Source organism: Macrosteles quadrilineatus, unplaced genomic scaffold (genome assembly GCF_028750875.1).
Source record: "Macrosteles quadrilineatus isolate MER2022 unplaced genomic scaffold, UCM_ALF_1.0 Scaffold_4__1_contigs__length_99947679, whole genome shotgun sequence".
Taxonomy (NCBI): Eukaryota; Metazoa; Arthropoda; class Insecta; order Hemiptera; family Cicadellidae; genus Macrosteles; species Macrosteles quadrilineatus.
Genome location: NW_026542597.1, coordinates 52,211,616 through 52,236,027, shown reverse-complemented (window position 1 = coordinate 52,236,027; position 24,412 = coordinate 52,211,616). Strand labels below are relative to the sequence as shown.

General features: G+C 29.6%; 1 protein-coding gene across 3 annotated transcripts in view; it reads right to left on the bottom strand.

The window, feature by feature from the left end:
- The window catches only part of LOC128993373 (thiamine transporter 1-like), a 46,009-nt gene that overhangs the window by 8,395 nt on the left and 13,202 nt on the right, over positions 1–24,412 (bottom strand). For all 3 annotated transcript variants that reach the window (XM_054417237.1, XM_054417235.1, XM_054417236.1), the window contains exon 4: positions 53–266. In XM_054417237.1, coding sequence (XP_054273212.1) covers positions 53–266 — 214 coding nt within the window. The remainder of the gene's footprint in view (positions 1–52; positions 267–24,412) is intronic.

The following is a 24,412-nucleotide window of genomic DNA, read 5'->3' as shown; positions in this document are numbered from 1 at the left end:
ATAATAACACTAAGTAACTAGGCCTACTGTTAATCAGCCAATAAATACTGACCAGACAATGTGAGGAACTGCAGTTGATAGTAGGAGAACAGGTTGAAGTAGACAATGATCTGAGACACAATGCCAGAGAGAGCTCGGCCGGCCAGGTAGGCGCTGCGGGTGTGACTGGTCACCTCTTGGAAGTGTTCTGTGTCTACCTTGGCGTAGATGTACGTGTAGTAGGCCACCTCGCCTGCCATAAACAGTCCATACATCACCTCCACCACCTACCATTAAAAGACACAACATATTTACTTCCATCACAGTTGGTTCATGATAATTCAACACTTAGGGTAGAAACACACATACAGCAACTGGGAGCGGAGCGGAGCGGGGTGGAGCGGCGCGATTTAGAGCGACAAAATTAAACCTATACAATCAAGTAGTAACGTGCACACAAACCGCTGTTGCGAGCGTAGCGGTTAGCTTTGGAACAATCTCGTTTGTTTTTCTAGCGTTTGGGAGCGGAGCGGGCAACGATCTTGTGGACATTTTAGTTCCACTTTCGCCAGTAGGCCGCTCTGTACGCCCATTCTACCAGAAACGCAACTTACCCAGAGCGTTTTGGAACCTTCTCGAACCTTCTCTTTTTGGAAGAATGTATAAATGTTTTTTTGAAGGTCGAGGTAGATATATATTGCATGAATCGCAATTAATGCTTCTTAAAACTGGAAACAAATGGTGATATTCACCATGTAGGCTACCTACCTTTATCCATTCTCTTCATGCAACCACACCGATCTGTTTGAAGCACGCAAAACTAATGTTTTTACTCAAGTGTTTTTACTGTGCTGCAAATTGCGTGCGAACTTACAATGTGAAATCTTGGAAATGATTGAGCTCCCGTTTGTGTTGCTCTCGATAGTCGCTGCATGTGTGCGACGTCAGTCGCTCACAGTCGCGCCGCTACAGCTCGCTCTGGATCGCCCCGCCCGCTCCGCTCTGAATCGCTGTATGTGTGTTTCTACCCTTAACTTAAGAGTTCGGGAGACTGTTTACCAAAAATGATACTCAATAGCTTAAAAGCTAAGGAATGTTTACTAATGTTGCCTTATTGTGTTCTCTTGATTTTAGTTTACAAGAAGCACTAACAATTATGTTTACTTCAGAGTAAAGGTGTACAAGACTGAGTTGTTAGATATAGCTTTTAAAAAAAATCCCATGTGCCAGCATTTCTCTAACCGAGCTTTTGTAAATAATTGAAGTGTCTTAACGTCTGATGAATTACTTTCTCACAATTCTCTTCTATTATATCATAAAGTAGAGTTAAATATTTTTTTTTTATTTAAAAGCATTATGAAACTAAATTAAATATAAGTGTCGTCTGAAGTTGTAATTCAGATATCTGACCAGCGTAGGTCTACAGTTTTTGTTCAATAATATTTAAGTTTAAAACAAAAATATAAATGCATATGTAAAAACACTTAAACTGATCAATCAGATGCATTATTTGAATTCATTTAGCTAAGTAATAATAAAAGTTTTGCCCCGTAGCAGCAAACCTAAGCACTCGTTAAAGAATGTTATTTAAATCGGGAATAAATATCTCAAGGCCAACAACACACGGGAAGACTGTTTTTCAACTGAAATTGGCAACTAGTTGGACAAACTAGTCGCCTGTGTCCCGACCAATGTACTTAGGTGGAACAGTGCACACGGTGCGACTACGATGTGACCAGATGAGGACCAGTCGGCGATCAGTCGTTAAGCAACCTGACCTGCCGATTGGAAGGTGATTTCAGTCGCCTGGTTTGAACAAATTTTCGCATATTTGTATTGCGCTTTTCAAGGATCAGGCATAGCAGCTGCGATAACTCTTCGTAAGTACTTATTGACATCCTGTACATAGAGCAAAATTTTGCGTCTATTTCTTGTAATGCAGCAGCAGCTACAAATAGCCTACATAGAACATTTGTTTTAACATATGGATGAACCCAATAATTTCTACGTCCTCTACGCTTTCTTGATAGTCTATGAAACACCAGGGCTTATCATCACTACTACTCATTTCAAACACCATACACAGTACACAGTATTGTTATAATAAAATTAGAACTCATTCACTGTCTCAACTCAACTTAAATTATTTCAGTCGCGCCTGTGTGCGGATCTAACCAATGTAACTGCAATCGTAATCGCGTCACAAAACAGTTGGTTCAACTTTAGTTGGGTTTCAGTCTTCCCGTGTGTCGACCGCCTTATTTATGGAAATATTTTAGTAAATATGTAATCAGACAAGTTAAAATTCGCTTAGTCTGCAGGTTTGCTGTGGCGGGGGTATTGATATTTTAGGCTATTAAATAATTAGGGGTTATAATTAGCCTTCAACCCAATCTCGGAATTTCAGGATTCGTCTCAGCTAATCCCGGAATCATCGTCCTAAAAATAAAGAGTAGGTATATATGTTTCAAGTGTTATTGGATATACTATTTTTATTTATTTTCTGTAAGTAAAAGTCCCCAAATTCACAAAAAATAAATATAAACATAGGTTTTGCAATCCCGTTAATCCCGGGATTAAAAGTCACCAATACATTCACCTTCTATACACAATAGTTCAGGTATCACGGATATAAATAACTCAATTTATTCTGTATCCTGGCAACAGAATCATTCCCTCTCCAAAACTTATAGTTCAAACATTGATTTTTTTTGTTTAATAATGTTGAAGAAATATCGTGTAGCTTGTAGTGTGACAGCAGCAGTGGCGGTTTGGTGGTATTATAGACGGGGGCCTCCCCCACCACCAAGCCCCGTCACGGAGAGGGAATTGAGAGCGTGGATCCCTATCTGGACTAGGTAAGTGAATGACCCAGACCAGATAGGTCAGGCCAGGATAAAGGACAAGGAAAATGCCCTGACAGAAGATGAGGTGGAGAAAGACACAATACCAGGACAAAGACGAAATACCCGGATTAAGACAATATACCCCGACAAAGACCAAATACCCCGACAAAGACCAAATACCCCGGCAAAGACCAAATACCCCGACAAAGACCAGATACCCCGACAAAGACTAAATACCCCGACAAAGAAGTAAGAAAAACTAACCAGCGATTAAAAGAACTTGGTGAAAAATACAGCAATGTCATCTTGGTGGAGGCGAGCAATGCTGGAAGACATTCACACACACGTCAGGGTCTTCACCTAAACCAGCAAGGGAAAAAGTGGCTCTCTGAAAGGATATCTGAGGCTGTGACAGCAAGGAAGACGGAAAATCATCCAGCAAGTCCAAATGAAGAACAACCTCTCCCACCTGGCACTGAGTCTTTGTTGGGAAATGACTCACCACCATCACTAGACCGTCAACCATTGAACTCTCACCAACAAACTCTAGTTTTATTACTGTAATGTCCGGTCAATGAGAAATAAGTTAAATTTAATAAATGTTTTATTAAGTAGTTTAAGGTGTGATATTTTAGTGATAAATGAGCACTGGTTGTTTGGAGAAGAATCGCGTTTGTATATGCCAGCTGGGTACACCTTGGGTAATATTTGTGCTAGGGATAACTCACTGAATAATCAAGTCAAGTCAAAATGATTTATTCCTTAAAATAAAAACAATACACAATACATTGTAAGTAAAAGGAATTATTCCCACGAATAGACTATTGATCCGTGATCGGGGGAAGAGTTAACAATATCATCAGTCTATGGGTATTGTATAATTGTTCTAATCACTGTACTTTTTTATTTTAAGCACATAAACTAAATAAACCTAAGCTCTAAACTAAATAACCGTATTTTAAATGCTAAAAAAATTTTAATTCTAAAATGAGGTGAATTACTTTTTAACATTAAACACAACGTCACACTACCCTGTACAAGACTCATCCCATTGTATTTATTCCAACACAATGGGCTGAATCCCATACAGAAACAATATGGATTACAATGTTTTACAAGTAAAATATATATATAAAAAAATGTGACCAATGACTGAATCATGACAATATCAGAAGTTTGGAATATAGACCAACTGGATCAAAGCCTCTACAGCAGCCCGCCCGATGTGCGCGAGCTGCTCGCCAATCATCCGTTTATAAACAGCAACACTGCAACTCTCAAGCCTCAATAATGTTTGTTGGAAGATTACGGTACAAGACGCGAGCAATATAAAATGAATTTTTGTTAGTGGTCGTATGAATAGATTTTGGGCAACTGAAGCCAAAGTTTAAACGATTTCTTGTAGGGTACCTATGGTGAATCTCAGAAAATATTTGTTCTTTATTGAAATTAATGAATAATAATAATGTTCTTATGAAAAGCTGTCTGACGTTTAGTACTGGAATATCAAGGAAAAGCTGGTCTGTTGAGTAACAGAAAGGTTTTTTAAGAATTTTTTTAATCAATTATTTTTGTGAAATGAATAAGGGCTCTAACACAGCTGACGAGACGCCAGCCCATGCCAGAACATCGTATTGTAACACCGACTGCACATTGGCGTAATACACCATCCTGCAGTGATCCACCGTCAGCACCTGGCCCAGCTGATCGAATGCATATACTAATTTTCTAAGCCTCTGCTTGACATACCACACGTGAGGAACCCAGCTTAGTTTATCGTCCATAATTATGCCCATGTACTTGTATTGTGACACACGTTCGATGACGTTACAATCACAGTCACGTGACGACGGATCACCACAGGAGTGCAAACGTAAATGACGTGGGCTCGGATCACTCTCCTTCTCAAAAAAAATTGGAAGACATATAGTTTTTGTTACGTTTAAAGTTAAAGAATTATGATCCAGCCAATTTTTCAACTTAAGTAAGTCGGACGATGCCCGCTTATACACCTCATCCCACGTGCAGCCTGTAGTCATCACTGCCGTATCATCTGCAAACAAGAATAATTTGCTTCTTGTTTATAGTTTTGAGTTTTGATATATTATTTATATAAACCAGGAAGAGCAAAGGCCCACGATTGCTTCCCTGGACCACACCGAATTCAATGTTTCTTTTATTACTTGTGACACCATCGATTGTAACAACTTGCACTCGGTCTTCTAAATAACTTCTAAACCAGTCAAGAGAGAGCTTGTCTAGTCCACAAAATTCAAATTTTTTGATACGTTTATGCAGGGCCGGCCCCAGGGGTGGACGGACCGGGCGGTCGCCCAGGGCGGCGGAGACGGGGTGGCCGCGGCGGAGCCGGGGTGGCCGCGGCAGAGCCGTCATATAATGGTGGAACTGGGGCGGCAGAGCCAGGGCAACAAACAAATTTTAGGGAACAGTAAATCTTTAATACGAATAAAATAATAAATTCATTAAGTGAATGTGAAGAGTACAATTATCTATATTAGGCCTACATTTTACGTAAAGAACAAGCCTAAGAAAATAAACGGCAATTCAAACATCGATTTAAAATGATAATTTAAGCCCAAATATCAAAACAAACTTCTCGACTTGTGTATCAAACAACCGTCGCCACCACCTTACGCCACCATGTTACGACGTTACCCAGGACGAGTGACAGCGTCAAAGCAACATTGCAGCGGTTGGGATTGACCTCGACGTATTCCTCTCTCTCTCCCTCTTTGCCCCCTCTCACGATGTTGTGTTTACTTTATTATTGATTATTTTGGTAGTATGGGTTTCCCTTCCCTCCGAGAGATAGGAGTTGCAAAAATGAGATATTTTGCAACTTTTTATCTTAATAAACAATGTCATAATTTGCTTCAACAGTTAATAACATAGCCGTTTTGGGGGAAATCCAAGATGGCCGAAAATCCTGCCGACTCTTAGGTCAGATTTTAAACAAAAAGCAAAAAATAATTGATATCTGCAACTGTAAGCATAAACCAGCTTATGAAATGAAAATAACTTTAAAATGTGCAATTTACACTTACTAGAATTTATACTTTATTTACACTTAGTAGAACCCTTAGTACATAATTAAGTAAGAGTTCAAGGAGACACCATAATTTGGCGATCGCTCAAGGAAGGGGTGGAGCCAGGAGTAAACAATTAGGCGGGACAGTGGCGTAGAAAAGGGCCCCAGGGGGATATATCCCCCCTTCAACCTATAATGGGTAAAAACATTTTAATAACATTTATAAAATTATGTTTTAACGTATGCAATGAAATAGTGAACCTTTTTAATTTTACTTCTAAGCTTGTTTTTCGAAAGTATACTTTCAATATCAATAAATTGTAAATAAACTGCAATGCCAGTGAAAGTAGTATGGTTTTTGCGCGCGAAACAGAGTACAGACACAAGTCACGGAAGGTCAACAGCCTTAGCCTATCCGCTCCTCTCCCTACCACCACCACTTCACCTTTTACACCTACCAACCTGAAATTAATCGTTTTAACGTGAGCAATAAAATAGTTAACCAAATGTCATGCCTATTGTACTAAGCTTGTTTGTTTGTACGTATACTTTCGATATCGATGAATAAATCGTAACAGATATGCCGGTAGCCGGTAGCAGTGGTGGGGTGGGATATTTGCGCGCCAAACAGACGTGAGTCACCGGACGTTCCGCGTTCAACCGCCCATCGACACCCTCCTACTCTACCCCGTCACCCACACTACTATTGATCTGTCGTCTGGTGTAAATTATTGTTCCAGTATGTTTTTATGATTTTCGTATTCCGTGGTGTCTCATGAGTGTTATTTTATGTCGAAACAAAGTAAACTGATCGGATTTTTCGCCCCGAGAAGAAAAATTTGATGGCGTTAGCTGGTGTGGCAATGGAACAACGAAGTTAAGTGATTTTATTACTCGCCTTTGAAATAAAAATTTTTAAATAGGCCAAGTCCCGTTAACATATTAATCTAAATATTCAGTGTTAAAGGATACATAACGAAACATAACGTTAAATGTTATCATATAAGGAAAAGCCTAGCCTAAGTACTTAAAAAATAAATGCAATAAAAACTAGTCCACACGCAATTAAAGCAAACAGTTTAATTTCATAAGTACAAAATTGTATTAAGTATTAACACCAGATTTCACTTCATAAATGCTTAAAAATAGTGTTTAGAGAAGTTATTTTTCTCAATTTTTCCCCGGACCCCCCGGAGGGTGGCGGTCAACGATCTCGCCCAGGGCGGCAAAGTCCCTAGGGCCGTGCCTGAGTTTATGTCTGTCAATAGAGTCAAAGGCTTTTGCTAAATCTAAGAAGGTCACCAGTACACGTTGTTTTGAATTTAATTTATTTGATATAAAATTTATTAATGTCGAACAATGCATGACTTGTGCTCTTACATGCTCTGAAACCAAATTGTGAATCACTAATAATGTTTTTGTTTTCAAAGTAAAAAGCTAATTGTTTCTTAACACATTTTTCAAGAATTTTAGATATTGCACCAAGCAACGAGATAGAGGGGGTGGAAGTGCTATTTTTGTAAAGCATGGGATTGAGGTTCAAGCTATAGATGTGAAACAATTCTATTGTGAGAGCATTTTTGAAGTTACTGCCATCTTGTTACCAAATGATAATGTAGTTGTTTCCACTTTGTATAGAACTCCTGATTCTAATATTAGTATGTGTTTTAATCTATTTGAATTATATTTGTTACATTTATATTGAAAATTTTCTGGGTCGAAGCATATTATTTCAGCTGATTTTAATACAGACATTTTGTCAAAATCACATTAAATATTTTGATACTACTATTCAACATACGCTTTTAATTTGTTTTCTAGCTTTTACCGTTTCTTAGAAAAAGTTAGTTTACTTAATTACAACAAAAACTTTTTGGGTGAAAGAAAAATTCTGAAAAGCTACAAATAAATTTATATATTAATATGTGTATCTATATCGTATTAAAGTTTGATAAAGTTCTGGCGTTTAGTTTACAATGTACGAATTTTCAAAGCCACAAGATAGTTCCTGAAACTCTTTATTCAACTCTCCTTTATATTCTGACTGTCATATTAATTTTTGTGAAAGAGCTAAAAATATTAATTTTTAGATGAATACAAAAAATAAAACAAAGAATATTTATATGTACTCCGCGATTTTCTAATTAGTTTAGTAACTTTTATGTACAGCTCCAAACTTGAGTATCCAAACTGTATTACAAGTGAGGTTGTATGCAGAATCTGCCCGCATGACGCCACGTGGTGCGGCGGGTAGCCCCTATATATTACAATTTAAATTACAACCAAACTACACCAGCTAAAAATTTTAAAAAATATGACCCAAAAGGTTCAACTCTTTAGCTACAAAATCCACCGTTTTTTAACTTACCTGACCAAAAAATAAAAAAAAGTTGCAGCCGACGAACTTTTTCATGGCATATTTGAAAACTCATTTAAAAGTACCGACTTTATTTGAAGATTTAAAATAGAAAATACTAACTTTTAAGCTTTTAATTAAAACCAATAGTGTCATAGACTTATTGACTTCACTCATACCAAGTTTCAACCATATAACTTAAGTACTCGCCTTAGGCTCGTAGTGCCCCAGGCCCCCTTTTTTGGTTGGGGGATAGTTGGAAATTACCTTGGAAAAAAATCTGTTATTGAGTAAAATAATACAATAATAAGAAGTTAGTAAAATACTATTCAATTGCCACAACTAAATACAGTGTTTCAAGATCTGTTTGGGGGGGGGGGGTGATTAAATTAATGAGTAAAATTTGAAGTAAGCTAAGGAGAATACAAAGCATTAATAATATTTGCAAAAAAGAATAGGTATTTAGGTAGATAAATAGCAAAAACCGATGAAAATTTGAAAGAAATTTAACTCATTTTTAAAGTAGGGCGTTTTTTTAAGGTGAAGAAGTGCGATTTCCGAAAAACGCATAATAGTGTCTTGTAGGAAAAAAACGTGTTTTCTTGTTTTTCTATGTCCGCCATTTTGGATTTTTTGGGAGGTTTAAATTTGGAAATGGGATTTTTTCAAATTTCACCCATAATTAAAGATCCCATACTACAATACTATCAAATTTCAAGTCTCTAGCACGTTTATAAACAGATCAGATGTGCATACCAAAGTCTTAAAATTGCTTAGCTATTCTCCATAATGAATAACATGGGGCTTCGTAATAGTGTTAAAACCTTTCAATTTTTGACATTAAACCTAAGTTTTGGGGGTCAAGGAGTAAAGATACGAAAAAACATTAAGTTACTGAAATTTAAGGTAAACCATAGTTAATAAAAAGCATTAATAATATTTGCAAAAATAATTTACTTAAGTTGGGAAAAGTAGCAAACACCGTTAAAATTTGAAAAAGATTTACCAAATTTTGAAAGTAAGGCGTTTTTTGGAGGTGAACTGAGTGAAGGAGTGCGATTTTCGGAAAACGCCGAAGAGGGTTATGTAGAAAATTTGATTCCCGTCCGTAAAGATTCTTTCAAATCTTTTCTAGCTCTTACCGTTTTTGAGCTATAGTCGTTTGAAAAAAACGTGTTTTGTCGTTTTCAGAGGTGCGCCATTTTGGATTTTTGGAGGGGTTAAAATTTGAAAATGGGCTTTTTACAAATTTTATCGCAAATTTAAGATCCCATAGTACAATACTACGCAAATTTCAAGTCTCTAGATGATCAAATTTCTAAACGGTTCAGATGAGCGTACGAAAGTCAGTATTTTTCAATGTTATTTCCCATAAGAATAACATAGGGGGGAAATTGTTAATTTAGGGGGGGTTGAAAGTGAAAATGCGACTTTTCGGAATTTTCCCGGGGGTTTGGGTCCAAGCCCACATGCGTGCCAAATTTCAACTCCCTAGCACGTCTAGAAGTGCCCAAACATTAGTATACCTGATCAGTGAGTTACACATCGGGCTGTATAGTTAATTAGATAGATAGATAGATGTATAGATATATAGATAAGTAGGCCAAATGTCGAGTTATTTTGAAGCAGAACATTGAGTTTTGGTGCCGTTTTCATCGACATCTAGCGCTTCTAACCTACAAAAAGATGGCGGACCTGGCTTCACCTGCTTTAACGTTAGTTAGATAGGTGTGCTCCATATATTGGTCTTAAGTGATCGTTGGTGTTATCCTACTGCACAATTTCACTATCAATGTATCACTACTTGTTACCTGTAAAACTTGTATGGTGGTTTTAGCGAATTTCCCATATAGGGAATATTAGCGAATTTCCCATATAGGGAATAAGCTATTACCGTAGTACTCATGGTAAGACCTGGACGCGGGACCGATTTTTTTTTCGTTTTGAGGTCCCTAGAGGCCAAAAACACCATCCATTCAAATTCATATATATATATATATATATATTTATATATATATATATATATGTGTGTCCGTCAGCACGATAACTCGAGCAAAAATGATCCGATTTTGATGAAATTTGGTACAAACGTGTAAACGTACGTTTATTCGAACGAGTTCGCGATCCAGCATGATCGGACCATGGGAACGGGGGTTTACGGGGGGTTTTATGGGGTAAAAATAGGTTTTTCCCATTTTTGACCCAAAAAACATAAAATTTAGCAATTTCTTTCCAAACCATTTTGTAGAGCTTAAAAAAACAAATAATTTAGTATATTGAAGCGTTATTATGCGCCTAATGGTTACGGAGAAAATTCAAAAAAATTGTAAATTTAAAATTCCCATGTTATTCTTATGGAGAATAAGTAAACTGTTGTAGTTTGCTTGTTTGTGAAAATGTTTTGATCAAATTTGGAAAATGTTTTTATTTCTTACGAACTATTCACATTTTACAAAAAAAAAAAAAAAAAAAAAAACAGTTTTACCCTCCTTGTTGCAGCAAACCTAAGTACTTGTTAAACTAATTCTATTTAAATCAAGAATAAATGTTATATTTTTAAGTAGACATTTCAGTGTAAATCCAATCAGTCAAATGGGAATTCGCTTAGTCTGCAGGTTTGCTGCGGCGGGGGTATTTAGAGATTGCTAAAATATTCCCCAATTTACAGGAGTTGCTCTTGACACTACACTGAAGATGTCCTGTATTATTTACTTGTAATACAGGAGAATCGCCTGTAAATTATTTTACAGGGAAAACTCTTTATGGAAACACAATCCTGTAACTTGTACTTGTAATACAGGGATTTTACCTGGATTACAGGGCCAATAACGTTTATAAAACAGGCTGGCTGTAGACTAAAACTTAAAATAGTTAACTTAAATTTTGTTGGGACAAAAATAATTAAATTCAGTACTGTAGTTAAGTTCAGTAAATTTAATGTGATTTTTTTATCCTGTTTACAAATTTTTGTGGCAAACTCGTTAATTACTTGAATAACAGGAACACTCTTTGTGTGTGGTAAGAAACCGAATGTGAATGAACGCTGAATGTTGACGATCTGGTTAGAGAACAAACATGTTTGTGTCAATTAGGATATGACATTGAAACATGATATTGCCATGAACTAGAAGTGATTTATTAGTGTGGCAATCTCTTATGTTATAATGATATGTCTCAATATTGATTTCTGTAAATACATGCATTTAAACTATTAAAAAAGTTATGAACAATAATTTTATCACATTAAAAGAGAACACTAGTTTTTGTCATTAATTGGGTCATCAATTGACTTTTAAATATTGAAGTAGATGCCAAATCTGTAAAGACTATGTAGAACATTTTAAAACTTAATAAAATTAGCAATATTCACTGAGTGTTCTACAGTCTGAAGTTTTGTTTCCTCCCTTATTTTTAATTTCTGTGGCATGTAATGCTGTGGTTTGCAATAAGTTGTCTTTCCATTTTTGCTTGTTTAATCAAAGGGTGTTCAACAGAAATTGGTAATTTACTACAGCACACTCTATCAGTGACTGAATGCAACATAATTCATTTTTATTAGCGAATTTCCCATATAGGGAATAAGCTATTACCGTAGTACTCATGGTAAGACTTAGACACGGGACCGATTTTTTTTTCGTTTTGAGGTCCCTAGAGGCCAAAAACACCTTCCGTTCAAATCCATATCTTACTAATATTTTAAATCTGAAAGTTTGTGAGTTTGTGTGTGTGTTGCTCAATCAAGCATCAACTACTGGACGGATTTGGCTGAAATTTGGCATGATGATAGCTCACATTCCCGATTAACATTTAGGCATATTCTTATCTCAAAAATCTTTTCAGGCTCCGCCCCAGTGGCTCTGTAGTTCCCCATGTTAACATTATGAGTATTCATATTTAAAGGGAATCAAAAGAATTTAGACAGCTGTTTCAACTTTACAAGTTGGTTCTATAATATGCAATAGCATTAAAAACTTATAAGGTTTCCCAACAGGGTGCAGCACTATTATTATTTTGTTTTTGCATATATGACAACAGCTAATTTGAACTAAAGCGGCAACAAAAAGCTGTGATACACAATGAGAACTGGCAAAGTAGGATTGTTTACAGTTAGGGTTGAGTTTTTAATTTAATGCATAATTTGTGATATTGTGCAAATGTTTGATAATTTATTTTTTTCTATTCTTTAGGTGCAGTGGTATAACATTATGGCAATGGTAGATGTGTTATACTACATCATACCGTATATTTATGAACCAGATTTTATCAAACTGAGACCTCCCCCAATTGTAAACACAAAGCTTGAGTATAACTGCAATAAGCATTTTATACTTATAAGCCAACCCCGTACGAAGGACGGGTGCTCTACTAGTATATATATATATATATATATATATATAAGTAGATAGTAATGTACCAATCCTAGCGCAAAAAAGTACGAGTTCAGAAAACCAATGTAAATACTCTGTTTTTGACAGAAAGAAATTGTTTGTTCTATTAATTAAAATATATTTAATCTTTCTTTAAAATCCATTGAAGTTTTGTTGAATTTGCATTTATTTATTAATAAAATTTACCAAAAAAGGAGCCACTCAAAAATTAAATGAATTTTCCTATTTTTTTATACAATATGCTATATTTTTTACCCTTTTAGGTCAATTTCTAACATTTTCATATTTTTCTAGAAAAAGTATATAATTTTGATGAAATTTTCATGAATATGTCTATATTTTCCATAAAATTTACTACAAAACAAAATGTTTTTAAAAACAAGTAAAATTTTAAAATTTTTTATTCAAATATTCTAAATATTTTATTTAAATTATTGTTTTTGTAAATAATATTTTTCCTATTTGAGTTATTCAAAATATATTAAAAGAATTGAATTTCTCAGAAAATTCTAATGATATTTGATGTATTACAAGTCCATATTTCATTTTAAATAATTTTAAACTTAAACATGAAATTTTATCAAAAATGATAATCTTAAGATAAGAAGATAAGTATTGATTTAAATTAAAAATAAATGTCACCAATGAAAAGCTTGTTAAAAATTAGTGCTATTTCATATATTATACATTTCTGTATGATTAAAGATAATGTAAAAATCAACAAAAACAAATTGTGTTGTAAATATAATCTTATTGAAGGAATATTAGTCTATGGCCTAATTTGTTTGGTCGATCTTTTTATGAAAATAAGTGATTGAATAAAATAATAACCAGTTGAATGTTAGTAAATTGCAGTGTGGATTAAAATAATTATTTTGATTTATCTAAACTAATCGAAAAGTATTTTATAATTAATGCTTAAAATGTATAATCAATGGTTAAATAGTTAGCTAATGAAACTAGCCGATTGAACAAAAAAAAGTGTCAAGTTAGCAAAAATCTCGTCATTAGCTATCATAATGGGTGTGGCTCTGTCGACTGGCTGATTTTCTATGTATATTCTCATTTTGTTTTATGAAGAAATATTTAAAATAAGAGTTTATTGATGGTAAAAGTTTATTATTTATTGATTGAAGATGAAGTATAAAGAAGATTAACTATGAAAATTGTGAAACTATCGTGTTGTGAAGTGAAATGTGTTTGAAGTGTCCATCACCATATTTGGATTGTTCAAGTGTTTTTAACTAATATTTTAATAAGTAAAAGTGATTTATTGAACTATTTATAGACTATTTTTATTGTTTGTAATCATAACTTGTTTATAAAACAATCAGAATTTTCAAGGTCAAGTGATTGCTGCTTTGTTTGATAGTTTTTTGCCAAACCATATGACATTCAAGGACAGTGTGCTTCTAAAGCACGCTTTGATAAATCTGAATTGTACAGTAAATATTTTGTGTAGAAAAATTTAAGTGACTGTGCTGTTTTTTTTTGCCAAACCAAATGATGTTCAACGAAAGCGTGCATTGAATGCACGCTTTGATAAATCTGAAATGTTCAGTAAATATTATTTGTTTATGTTTGTGTGAGTTATTTTGAATTCCTATTCAGTAATTTAACTGTTAATATCGAATGTTTCAACTTATTATTCGATTGTTAGTATCGAATGAAATTATTTGAAATATATTGTATGTTATAACTTGAGTGTTTTTAAACCAATCTTAACCAAATTTGAAACATACACTCATTGAATATTAAAGAATGTTTTTGACTTATGTTAAGGGTAGTTTCATCCCTTATTTTGTATTTTATTTATAAAAATGTAAAAAATTATTGAATAATTCTAAAACTTAAAAATTATGAAAAATTATGTTTAAAATCAATGTTTTTACTAACATTTTCCAATTTAGGGTGAACTACCCTTAAACTAAAAACCTTAATAACTTCTTTGTTTTTAAAGATATTTTCATGAAATTTGGTATGATATATCTATAAGGTAAGTACAAATTTATAAAATAATAAAATTTAAAATATTTATTTCTTGTGACCTTGAAAATCAAAAATTTTTATTTATTAATATTTTTTTATGAAACAAATTTTAAATTAACAATAGTAGTCTCATTATTCATAAAATATAATAATATTTTGAAAAATATGTCAAAAAGTAGTAAATAAATGGTGGTTTTATAATAATTTTATTTGATTTCAGTTATATCATTTTTAATCACATTATACTCTAATAATCTTTCAGATACAACAACTACATAGCAATTAGTTTTACTAGCAACAGTTATGTCATAATCAAAATCCATATTTATTATTATATCATTTTTCGATCCTGAAATATTTACAGTAGTTTTTGTAGTATCAATCACATACAATGGTCTATTTTCAATGAATTCTGTTGGATCATAATACATTTCACTATTGTTATAATAAACCTTTTTATAATCTTGATACATTTGATATACAATTCTAAATTTTCCATTATTTATATCTAGATTTATTAATTCATCAGGATAATAGTGACCATTTAATTTTACTCTAATATTTTTAATATACATACTATCAAATTTTGAAGTGTCATATAATTGATCATTAGTTCTACCTTTTTGAAAACCAATTATTATAAATTTTGGATTATAGATGTTTCGATAAATATTTGTTATATCAAAACTAACTGTTTTTCCAGTTATTGTCTTTTGTTCAATACATTGCCAATGATTAAAGTGAAATAGTATTTTTTCTTTTTTAGTTATTTCATTAATATATTGAATTTTACTTGTAGTTTTATACTCAATTATTGGAACTCTAATAAAAAAGTCATCAATAATTACTTTTCCAGCACCTGGTAATGTAGTATCATCAAAAGTTCCATCAACTTTTTTAGTTTTCCATCTAAAAATAGCATCATTATCTTCAGATCTAACAAAACATATATTGAATCCTCCTTTGTATATTGGAACATTAACATTTTCAAAGAAACCTAATCCAAAATGTGATAGATTACCCACAGCTTCAAATGTTTTTTTGAAATCTGATTGAAATCCATTACAAATGTTGGATACTGCTTCTGTTTTTGAATAAGTAACAGTACCTTTTATTGTACTCAATTGTCCAGGATATTCAATTTCCTCAATTAATTTATTATGTTTTCTAATTTCAATTTTTGAAAATAAGAATGGTATAAAATTATTAATCAACTTTACATTATCTGTAGCACTATAGTCTTTATCATCAGATTTTTTTAATGATCCTGAAATATAAAATTGAAACTTAGATGAACAAAATCCATCACCAAAATCAATATTAAATTCAGTTTTTTTGTTTGGTTCATTCAAATGTAGTTTAGATAAAGGATAAAAATTTTTATATTCAGCTCTTTCAATTTCATAAGTATTAGCCATTTATTAAGGAAAAATTTATGAAAAAATATGGAAAGAAAAAGGTTTTTTAAAACAAGTAAAATTTTATTAATTTTGAATTTTAATCAACTGAAATCTATTTAATCAACTGAAAAATGTTTAATCAACAGTATCATAATCATTTTTATCTTTAAAATATTGAATTTCTTTAACATTATCAACAATAAATTTAGCAGATAAGTTTTGGTTTTCAATAAGTAATTCCCAATCCAACATATATTTGTATTCTTCAATAAAGTTTTGAGATAATGTTTGGTATTTACAAATCAAATCAATATGATCTTTTAACTGATAATTTATGTATTCAGTAATAATCTTTTCATTCAAAATTTGATATTTAGCAATTTTTTCCCAATTCAATTTATTTTGAAACAATCTAATCATCTCATCATTCAATTCATATTTTTCTGAAATAATATCCCAATCTTCATTGGTTAATAGAAATTGGTTTCTGATAATGAAATAATCAAATGAATTATATAGAGCCATTTATTAGGAGGAAATTTTTGTAAAACTACTTTTCTTTGAATTACATATACAACATTTTGCTTTAACCATATTTTTATTTTTTAATTTTATTGTTTGAATGTCTTTAGAATTGGTTTTTTGTTTACATTTAAGACAGTAAATAAACTCCATTTATATAGTAAAAATTATTGATCTTCTTGGTTTTCTGTATTAAGTTTATCTTCTAATATTTGTGCTAATCCAGCAGTTACTAATCTTATTTTTTCAGCAAGTTTATCTTCAAGTTGTTTTTCTAAATCTTCAACATACATTTTTAGATTAAATAATGAATTAACCAATTCATTTAAATCCTGTTTAGTTTTTGAATGATCATTACCAACCTTAATAATAGAATTTAAAACTTCATTTAACTCAGATTTTATGACAACATCATAGTCGTTAATGCTTGGTTTTACATTAACAATCCTTCTAGAATTAATACTTAAATAATTTTTGGATAGACTAATAGCATTAACCAAATTATTAGTTTTCTTAATATGGTTTTTTAAATCCTTATTAATATCATTAAAAATGGAATTTAATTTTGAATTAATATAATCATTTTTTACTTCAATTAAATCTTTTTTCTGTCTACCAAATAGATCAAATATATTTAATGAATCCATATTTATTAAGAATTAATTTATTGTTTATGTTATCAAATCTTATATTTTTATTCAACTCATTTAATACAAAAACACACAAATGACCACATATAGGTGGATCATTATAATTTTGAATTTGTGAATCATTAAAAAATATATTGTCTTTTCCTAAATATTTAACAATTTCCTTAAAAGGTTTATTAACAATTTTTCCATAAGAATCAAAGTAATATTTAATTTTATCTTTTTTATAATAACATATCCAATGAGTTCCATTACCAGAAAAAGAATCTAAATTGACTACACCACATTCAAATTTATTAACAGTTTTTGGAAGCATATCTCTCATAAAAACACCTCTAAAATTCTTAATATTTTGACATAATTTTTCTAAATCAGCTAAAGTCAATGGGTTGAAATTTTTTTCTCAACATATTTTAATGTTTTTTCATCTAATCCAGATCCTTTTACATTAGTTAATTCTTGATCTAACCAATTTATAAATTCTCTAAATTTTGGAATAAACTTGTCTTTTACTACTTTAGCTCCTCTTCTAACTTTTGGTGTTAAACTATTTATGCCAGGAATATAATCAGCAACATTTAATATTTCATTTAATAAACCACCATCTTTTATTTGTTTAAGTTGATTGTAAGAAAATTCAAGTCTTAATCCAGTATTTAATTTTTTATGTTTTTCTAATTTATTCAATTGTCTTTTAGTTAATAATAATACATCATTACCATTTTTAAATTGATCTATTTCAAATTGTATAGTCAAATTTTTATTTTTCTTAAAAGCAGATTTAATTTTAGATTTTTGATAATCAGTTAAATTTACCTTAACTTTCTCCATTTATATAGGTTAAAATTTTAATCCTATTTCTAATCCCATTCCAAATTTTCTTTTTAACCACATAGCACCTGATGTTGGTAAAGCAACTAATCTTTCACCTATATCATGATCACTAGATGTTGCTATATCCCATGCTTTATCTTGTAATATTTTATCAGCAATATCATTTCTAGATTCTGTATCTTTATGATCTCTATAAAATATATCATGTTCTTTAGCAGCTTTATCTAAATCATTTATTCCAGGATCACCTCTTTTTAATCTTTTTTGTAGCTTAGTTCCAGGTCCTAGATATTGAAAACCAGGTACATGCAATTCAAATGGTAAATTATTTATAAAATCATTTAATAATCCTGAACCTATAATTGGTGATGTTATAGTTGGTAATATTCTTTTTAAATATTTTATACCATCAGGTTTTTCAATTAATTCATCTAATTTGTTTGAAATAAAATCTTTAATAGCCCTTTTTTCATTGATAAAGTTATTATTTCCAGCTTTTTCTTGAGCATATATATAATTGATTATACTTTCTAATTTGTTTAAATCATCAATATATCTGTATTCAATTTTATTTTCTGAATATTTTCTTATACCAGATCCTTCAATATTTCCTTTAGAATCCCAAATAAATTTAATCAAATTCATATATTTATTACCTTTACTTGATTTTGGTTTTCTAGTACTTGGATCATTATTTTTATAAATTGAATCTGTTTCCCATAAAATATTTGAGTAATTATTTAAATCATCTTGACTATATAAATTATCATCTGGTTTGTCTTTATATGTCAATAATCTCCATAAACCTTGAGTGCCAGTATATGTTTTACCATTAACAAGTAAATCATCATTATCAATTACTGTTATTTTATCACCAATCATAAATGATTTTTTATGTTTATCCCAATACAAACCAAATTTATCATCTTTTGCTCTAGGTAAATATTTTTGTGCAATTGGACCAATGATTTTATTTAATATTTGAGGTGAAACAATATTTGGATCTATAAATGTTGATTCTTCTTCAATAATTTGTTCTCTTATTGGTCTAAATGGAGTACTTGAAGGTAACATAAATTCTTCTTCAGATTGTGGTATTGATATGTTTGCAAATTGATTAACAATAGGTACTAAATCCATTAAATTTTTATTTTCATTTAAAACATCACCAATTTTATTTTCTACTTTACCAATTGCAGATGTTATTGGTTCATATGCTTTTTGTTTAATTTGTTCATAATTTTCATCAATTTTAATCTGATTTTTAAATTCTTTTATTAATTTTTTTTCAATTTCATCTAACTTCTTAGCCTTGTCGACAGTTATGTTATCCATTTATTAAAAGAAAAAATATGTTAACATAAACATAAATGATGTTAACATAAACATAAACCATGTTAACATAAACATAAACTATGTCGATTAAGCACAATCAACACTACACTAATGATTAATATAAATAAAACAAAAATAATAAGTAAATCTAATATTAAACACAAACACATCATTTTTTATTTTCTGTAAATTTAATAAGAAAAATAAACACTAAAGATAAGGCAAATATTATTATAACAAATACTTTATCAACAATTAAATCAAGCATACACCACATTTATTTAGAAGAAAATTTTATATTAGAAAACTTATTCATATATTTTCCTTCATTTGTTTTTAATATCAAATTCATAGTTAAAAATCCATAATTTTCTTTCCAACAATCATTACAAATATTCTTAAATTCATTAAATGACATATCAGAACCTACAAAATGATCAAAAATTTGTTTTACATAATGATTATTTTGCTTAAAAATACATAACATATTTAAATTATTCCTTATTAATTTAATGTCAACTTTTGAATAACATTGTGAAAGATAAATACATGATATGTTTTTATGTCTACCCATTACAAAATACTCTTTTATTTTATCTTGATTTTCTAAAATACAATCATCAAAAACAATTAATGAATTTGGTTTACAATCATTTAACGAAATTATATCTTCACATGAACCAAAGAAATTTGCAACTTTTTTGTTAATGTTAATTTCAATATTTTTAAATCTATGTTGTAGTTTTATATATGCAGGCTGCTCTAATGATTTACTAAAAATATATAAATTTGTGTATGGTATCAATCTTTTATAGAAAAAATTTAATAGTAATGTTGTTTTACCAGAACCACTTGATCCTATTATTAACAATCTAATTGGTTGATTATTCTTGATTTTTTCATCATATGTATCAAATTTTATCTTATTTTTTTCCTTTAAAAAATTTTCCATTTAAATAAGATGAAATTATTTAAAATTACAGGCAATTCTTCAAAGATTGAACTAAGATTAGAACATCCAATTCATTTGGATGGAAATTATAGTATTGGTCTTTGTGGATTTTATTCAGATAATTTTGTATTAAATGTACCAAATGATTATAAAAATGTATATGGTTTTACTATTAAGAATGGTGAAAAAGAAATAAATCAATATTTTAATTTAAACAAAGGATATCACACATTAGAAACTATAAAAGAAAACTTTAAAAATAGCTTAAAAGAATTTAAAAAGAAAGCAGATAATTTTGATGAAAATGAGTTTTTATTAGAAAATGAGGGTTCTCTTATTGTGATAAAATCACCTGTTAAAATTATAGTAACAGCTATTATAACTGATTTATTAGGTTTAAAGGATGAAATGATTGAACCAGACACTTTAATTAAAGGAATTAAGTTACCTAAATTAAGATCTTTTGATGTTTTAGAAATCCATTGTAATTTGGTTGAACCTAGCTTTGAAAATCATAATGATCACTCGCATTTACATAAAGAATCAGAAATTCTATATACTTTTTATCCAAATGTTAAATATGGTTCAAAAATAAGTGAAAAACCAAATCAAATAGACTATGTTCCTTTAAAAAATATTAATAAAATTCAAAATATTGTAATATCTATTCAAGATAATGAAGGAAATTTGATAAATAATAAAAATGTTAAGAATATTGTGTATTTAAGATTAAAACAAAATTTCTAACTTAAATTTTTTTTCTATATAAATAATGACAACTATTGATTTATTTAATAATAATTTTATATTTAAAAATAAAAATATATTAATTCATGAATCAGGTTTATATTCACTAATTTTAAAATCTTAAATTAATTACATTTTGATCATTTTCCTTAAAACTTTCTTTAACATATTGTATTACTTTATATAAGAATGGTTTTATATTAAAATTAAAGGCATTGTGATAAACATAATATCCTTTATATTTAAAAAGATAAATTAAATATTTATTTGATAATTTAGTTTTAAACAAAAACAATTTTTGATCATATTCACTGTCTATTAATTCTTTTGGTATGATTATTATTTCCATTTATTTATGTTTAAATTATATTTTTATGTCCCCAAGGTAATGTATCAATTCTATTTTCACATACAAATCTTTTATCATCCTTATTACTCAAAGCTAATTTGTTTATTCTAATAGTATACAATTCATGTTTATAACTTCTAATACATGTCATTGTTCTATATTGTTCTATATCATCAAACAAGCATTTCTTAAAATCACTCATATTAATTGTCTTATTTACAACACTTTTCTTGATACCTTTACATTTTACAGGATTTTTATTGTTAAACTCATAACTATATAATTTTGATCTTAATCCACAATATTCTTCTAGTATTTCACCATTTAGCTCATCTTTAAATTTACCAATTACTTTTTTATTTTTTTCAGTGTAACACTCATGATCTTTTTTATAATCACTTGTATCAAACTCATTTATATTTTCTTTAATAATTTTAAAAGGATCTTTCTTTAATTCCACAAAATAACTATCAGTGTCCATATATAATAATTTTGCATTTGGATCATATTTCTTTAGCTTATCATAGTAAAATTCATACATTAATAATTTGGATAATTCTAAAACTGAAAATCCCACATATATTGGTTTATCAAATTTAACTTTTTCTTTAATCAAATGTGAAGCAATACAATTTTTATCAAATATACTAAACGTTTTAAAGTTTGGTTTTTTAGCTTGTTTTAACGAATATTCTTCATCACCTAATTTTATATTACATCTATTCCTTACATTTTCCATTGTTTTACCAAATACAGAATTATTCATTAACTTAAAGAAGTCTTTTTCAAAGTCTGATTTTGATTGAGCTCTTAATTTTGTGTTCAGTTTTATATATTTTTCCATATAGTTATCTTGATCAAATGCTATTACTCGATTTACTCTTTTTAATTCTAGACCTTGTTTTAGGTAATATTTTAAGTTTCTTGAATGAACCACATAGTCTTTTTTATCAAATAATGTAGTACAAAGCTTATTATTATAATGTTCAGGAGCTAATGGTAAATCCTTGTGATTATCATGTAATTCCTTTGGATATTCTAAATCAACATCTAATATATAGCCATAATCAACATTTTCATCTAATTCTAATATAGTTTCTTTCCATTCATTAGTTGTATATACATTTGGATTCATCCATTTAATATCTTTGTATGGTAGTTTTTGACTTAAGGCCCATCCATATAAATTGTTTGCATCTACATATAACATGTAATTTTCAGGTTTATTAGGGTCATAATTTTTGGTATATTTGTTATTTGCTTTACAATACCTTGTAACACATTGAGAAATTCCACCTCTTATACCTTTTTCAATCATCAAATACATATCATAATCGCTTATCAATTCTAATTCTATTTTTGTTAATTTTAACATAGAGTCCCATGCTAATGATGGTGATGTCAAATAATGTGCAGGATCTAATTGATAGTTCTTTAAACAAACTGATCTAAAATTTTCAAATATATCAGCTAATAACATCACATCTTGAATATTGTACAAATCAGAATAATTTCCTAATGTTTTAACTTTTAATTTATTCCAAACTTTTAGATAGTATTTATAATCATCATCACTAATATTTTCATCAGTTAAAGAACTATAAAACTGTGCTTTATCTAATATTTTATCATAATTTAATTTTTCAATATCATCTATAAACTCATAAGGAAATATACCTTTCGAAGATAATATTTCAAATGTTTCATCATCTTTTTTAATTATATCAATGTTTTTTATAAATTTAGTCAAGTGTTTAAATTCTTTCAGATTTTTAGCTAACTTATCAATTGATGAGGCCATAAATCTAAACGTATCTACAAATGAGAATTTTACAAATTTTCTAGGTTTATCATCTTCAAATTCATAACCATATCCTGAATTAACTGAATAATTTATATATTTTTCATCAGTATTTGCTATTAAATCAATTTTACCATATTTTTTAGCTAATTCTTTAATAAAAAAATGTGTATCATAGTTTGAACTATTATGACAAAACACAGGTATATTTTGTGGAAATTTTAGATTTAAATTACAACTTGAATGTGCTGCACCTCTAAATTTTCCTGTTAAATGACAGTGATCTCTTACCTTTCGTCTTGTGTCATTATCAAAACCAATAGTTTCACAAATATGACAAACACTTGCTTTATGATATTCAATTTCTTCATTTTTAGTTAAACTCATAGGCATTTTGTTTTTCGAATTATATTTTTTAGCTATATACTTTGAAATCTCATCTAAGTATTCAAATAATTTATTTGGTACATTTTTCAACTCTTCATCTGTTTTTGCTCTATAACAAATTGGTTTATATATTTTATTAGTCACTCTAGAAACTAAATAAATTGTGAATCCATAAGGTATATGTTTCTGAATTTTATTTGTATATGAGTTATTTGGATTATTTTCACAAGTATTAATCTTTTTCAGAATGCTTTCAAAATCCATATAAATTACAAAAGGATGTTCAAGTTTTTTATAATAATTTTCAAATTTAACAGTTTCACCAGAAAATGGCATAATTGGTCGACAAGGTTCAAGAGATTTACAAATTATTAAATGATTATTCAAATCACTATTTTTATAAAAATGTGTCAAACATCGTCTACAAATATATAGTTTATGACCATCTTTTGAAACTTGGTTAGAAACTAATTTACTTAAATCAGTTATTAATATGTAATGTGAGTTGTCACCATCTTTATAATACAACAAATCAATGTCTAATTTTGCATCATAATTTTCAGATATTTGTAATGGAACAATCTTTTCATCTTCATCAATTCTATAAACATTAATTGACATGGATGGATAGTTATATTTAGGATCAAATGATCTTTTTTCAAACAATTTTATGTCTTTTAATGTTATTGGATAATCAAAACCTTTAAAAATCTCATCATTTATATAACTCTGATACTGCTTAACTCGTTCAGAATCTCTTTTTGGTCTATTAATCGCACATCTAATCGCATAAATAAAACAGTATTCATCTTTATTTTTAAAATTTAT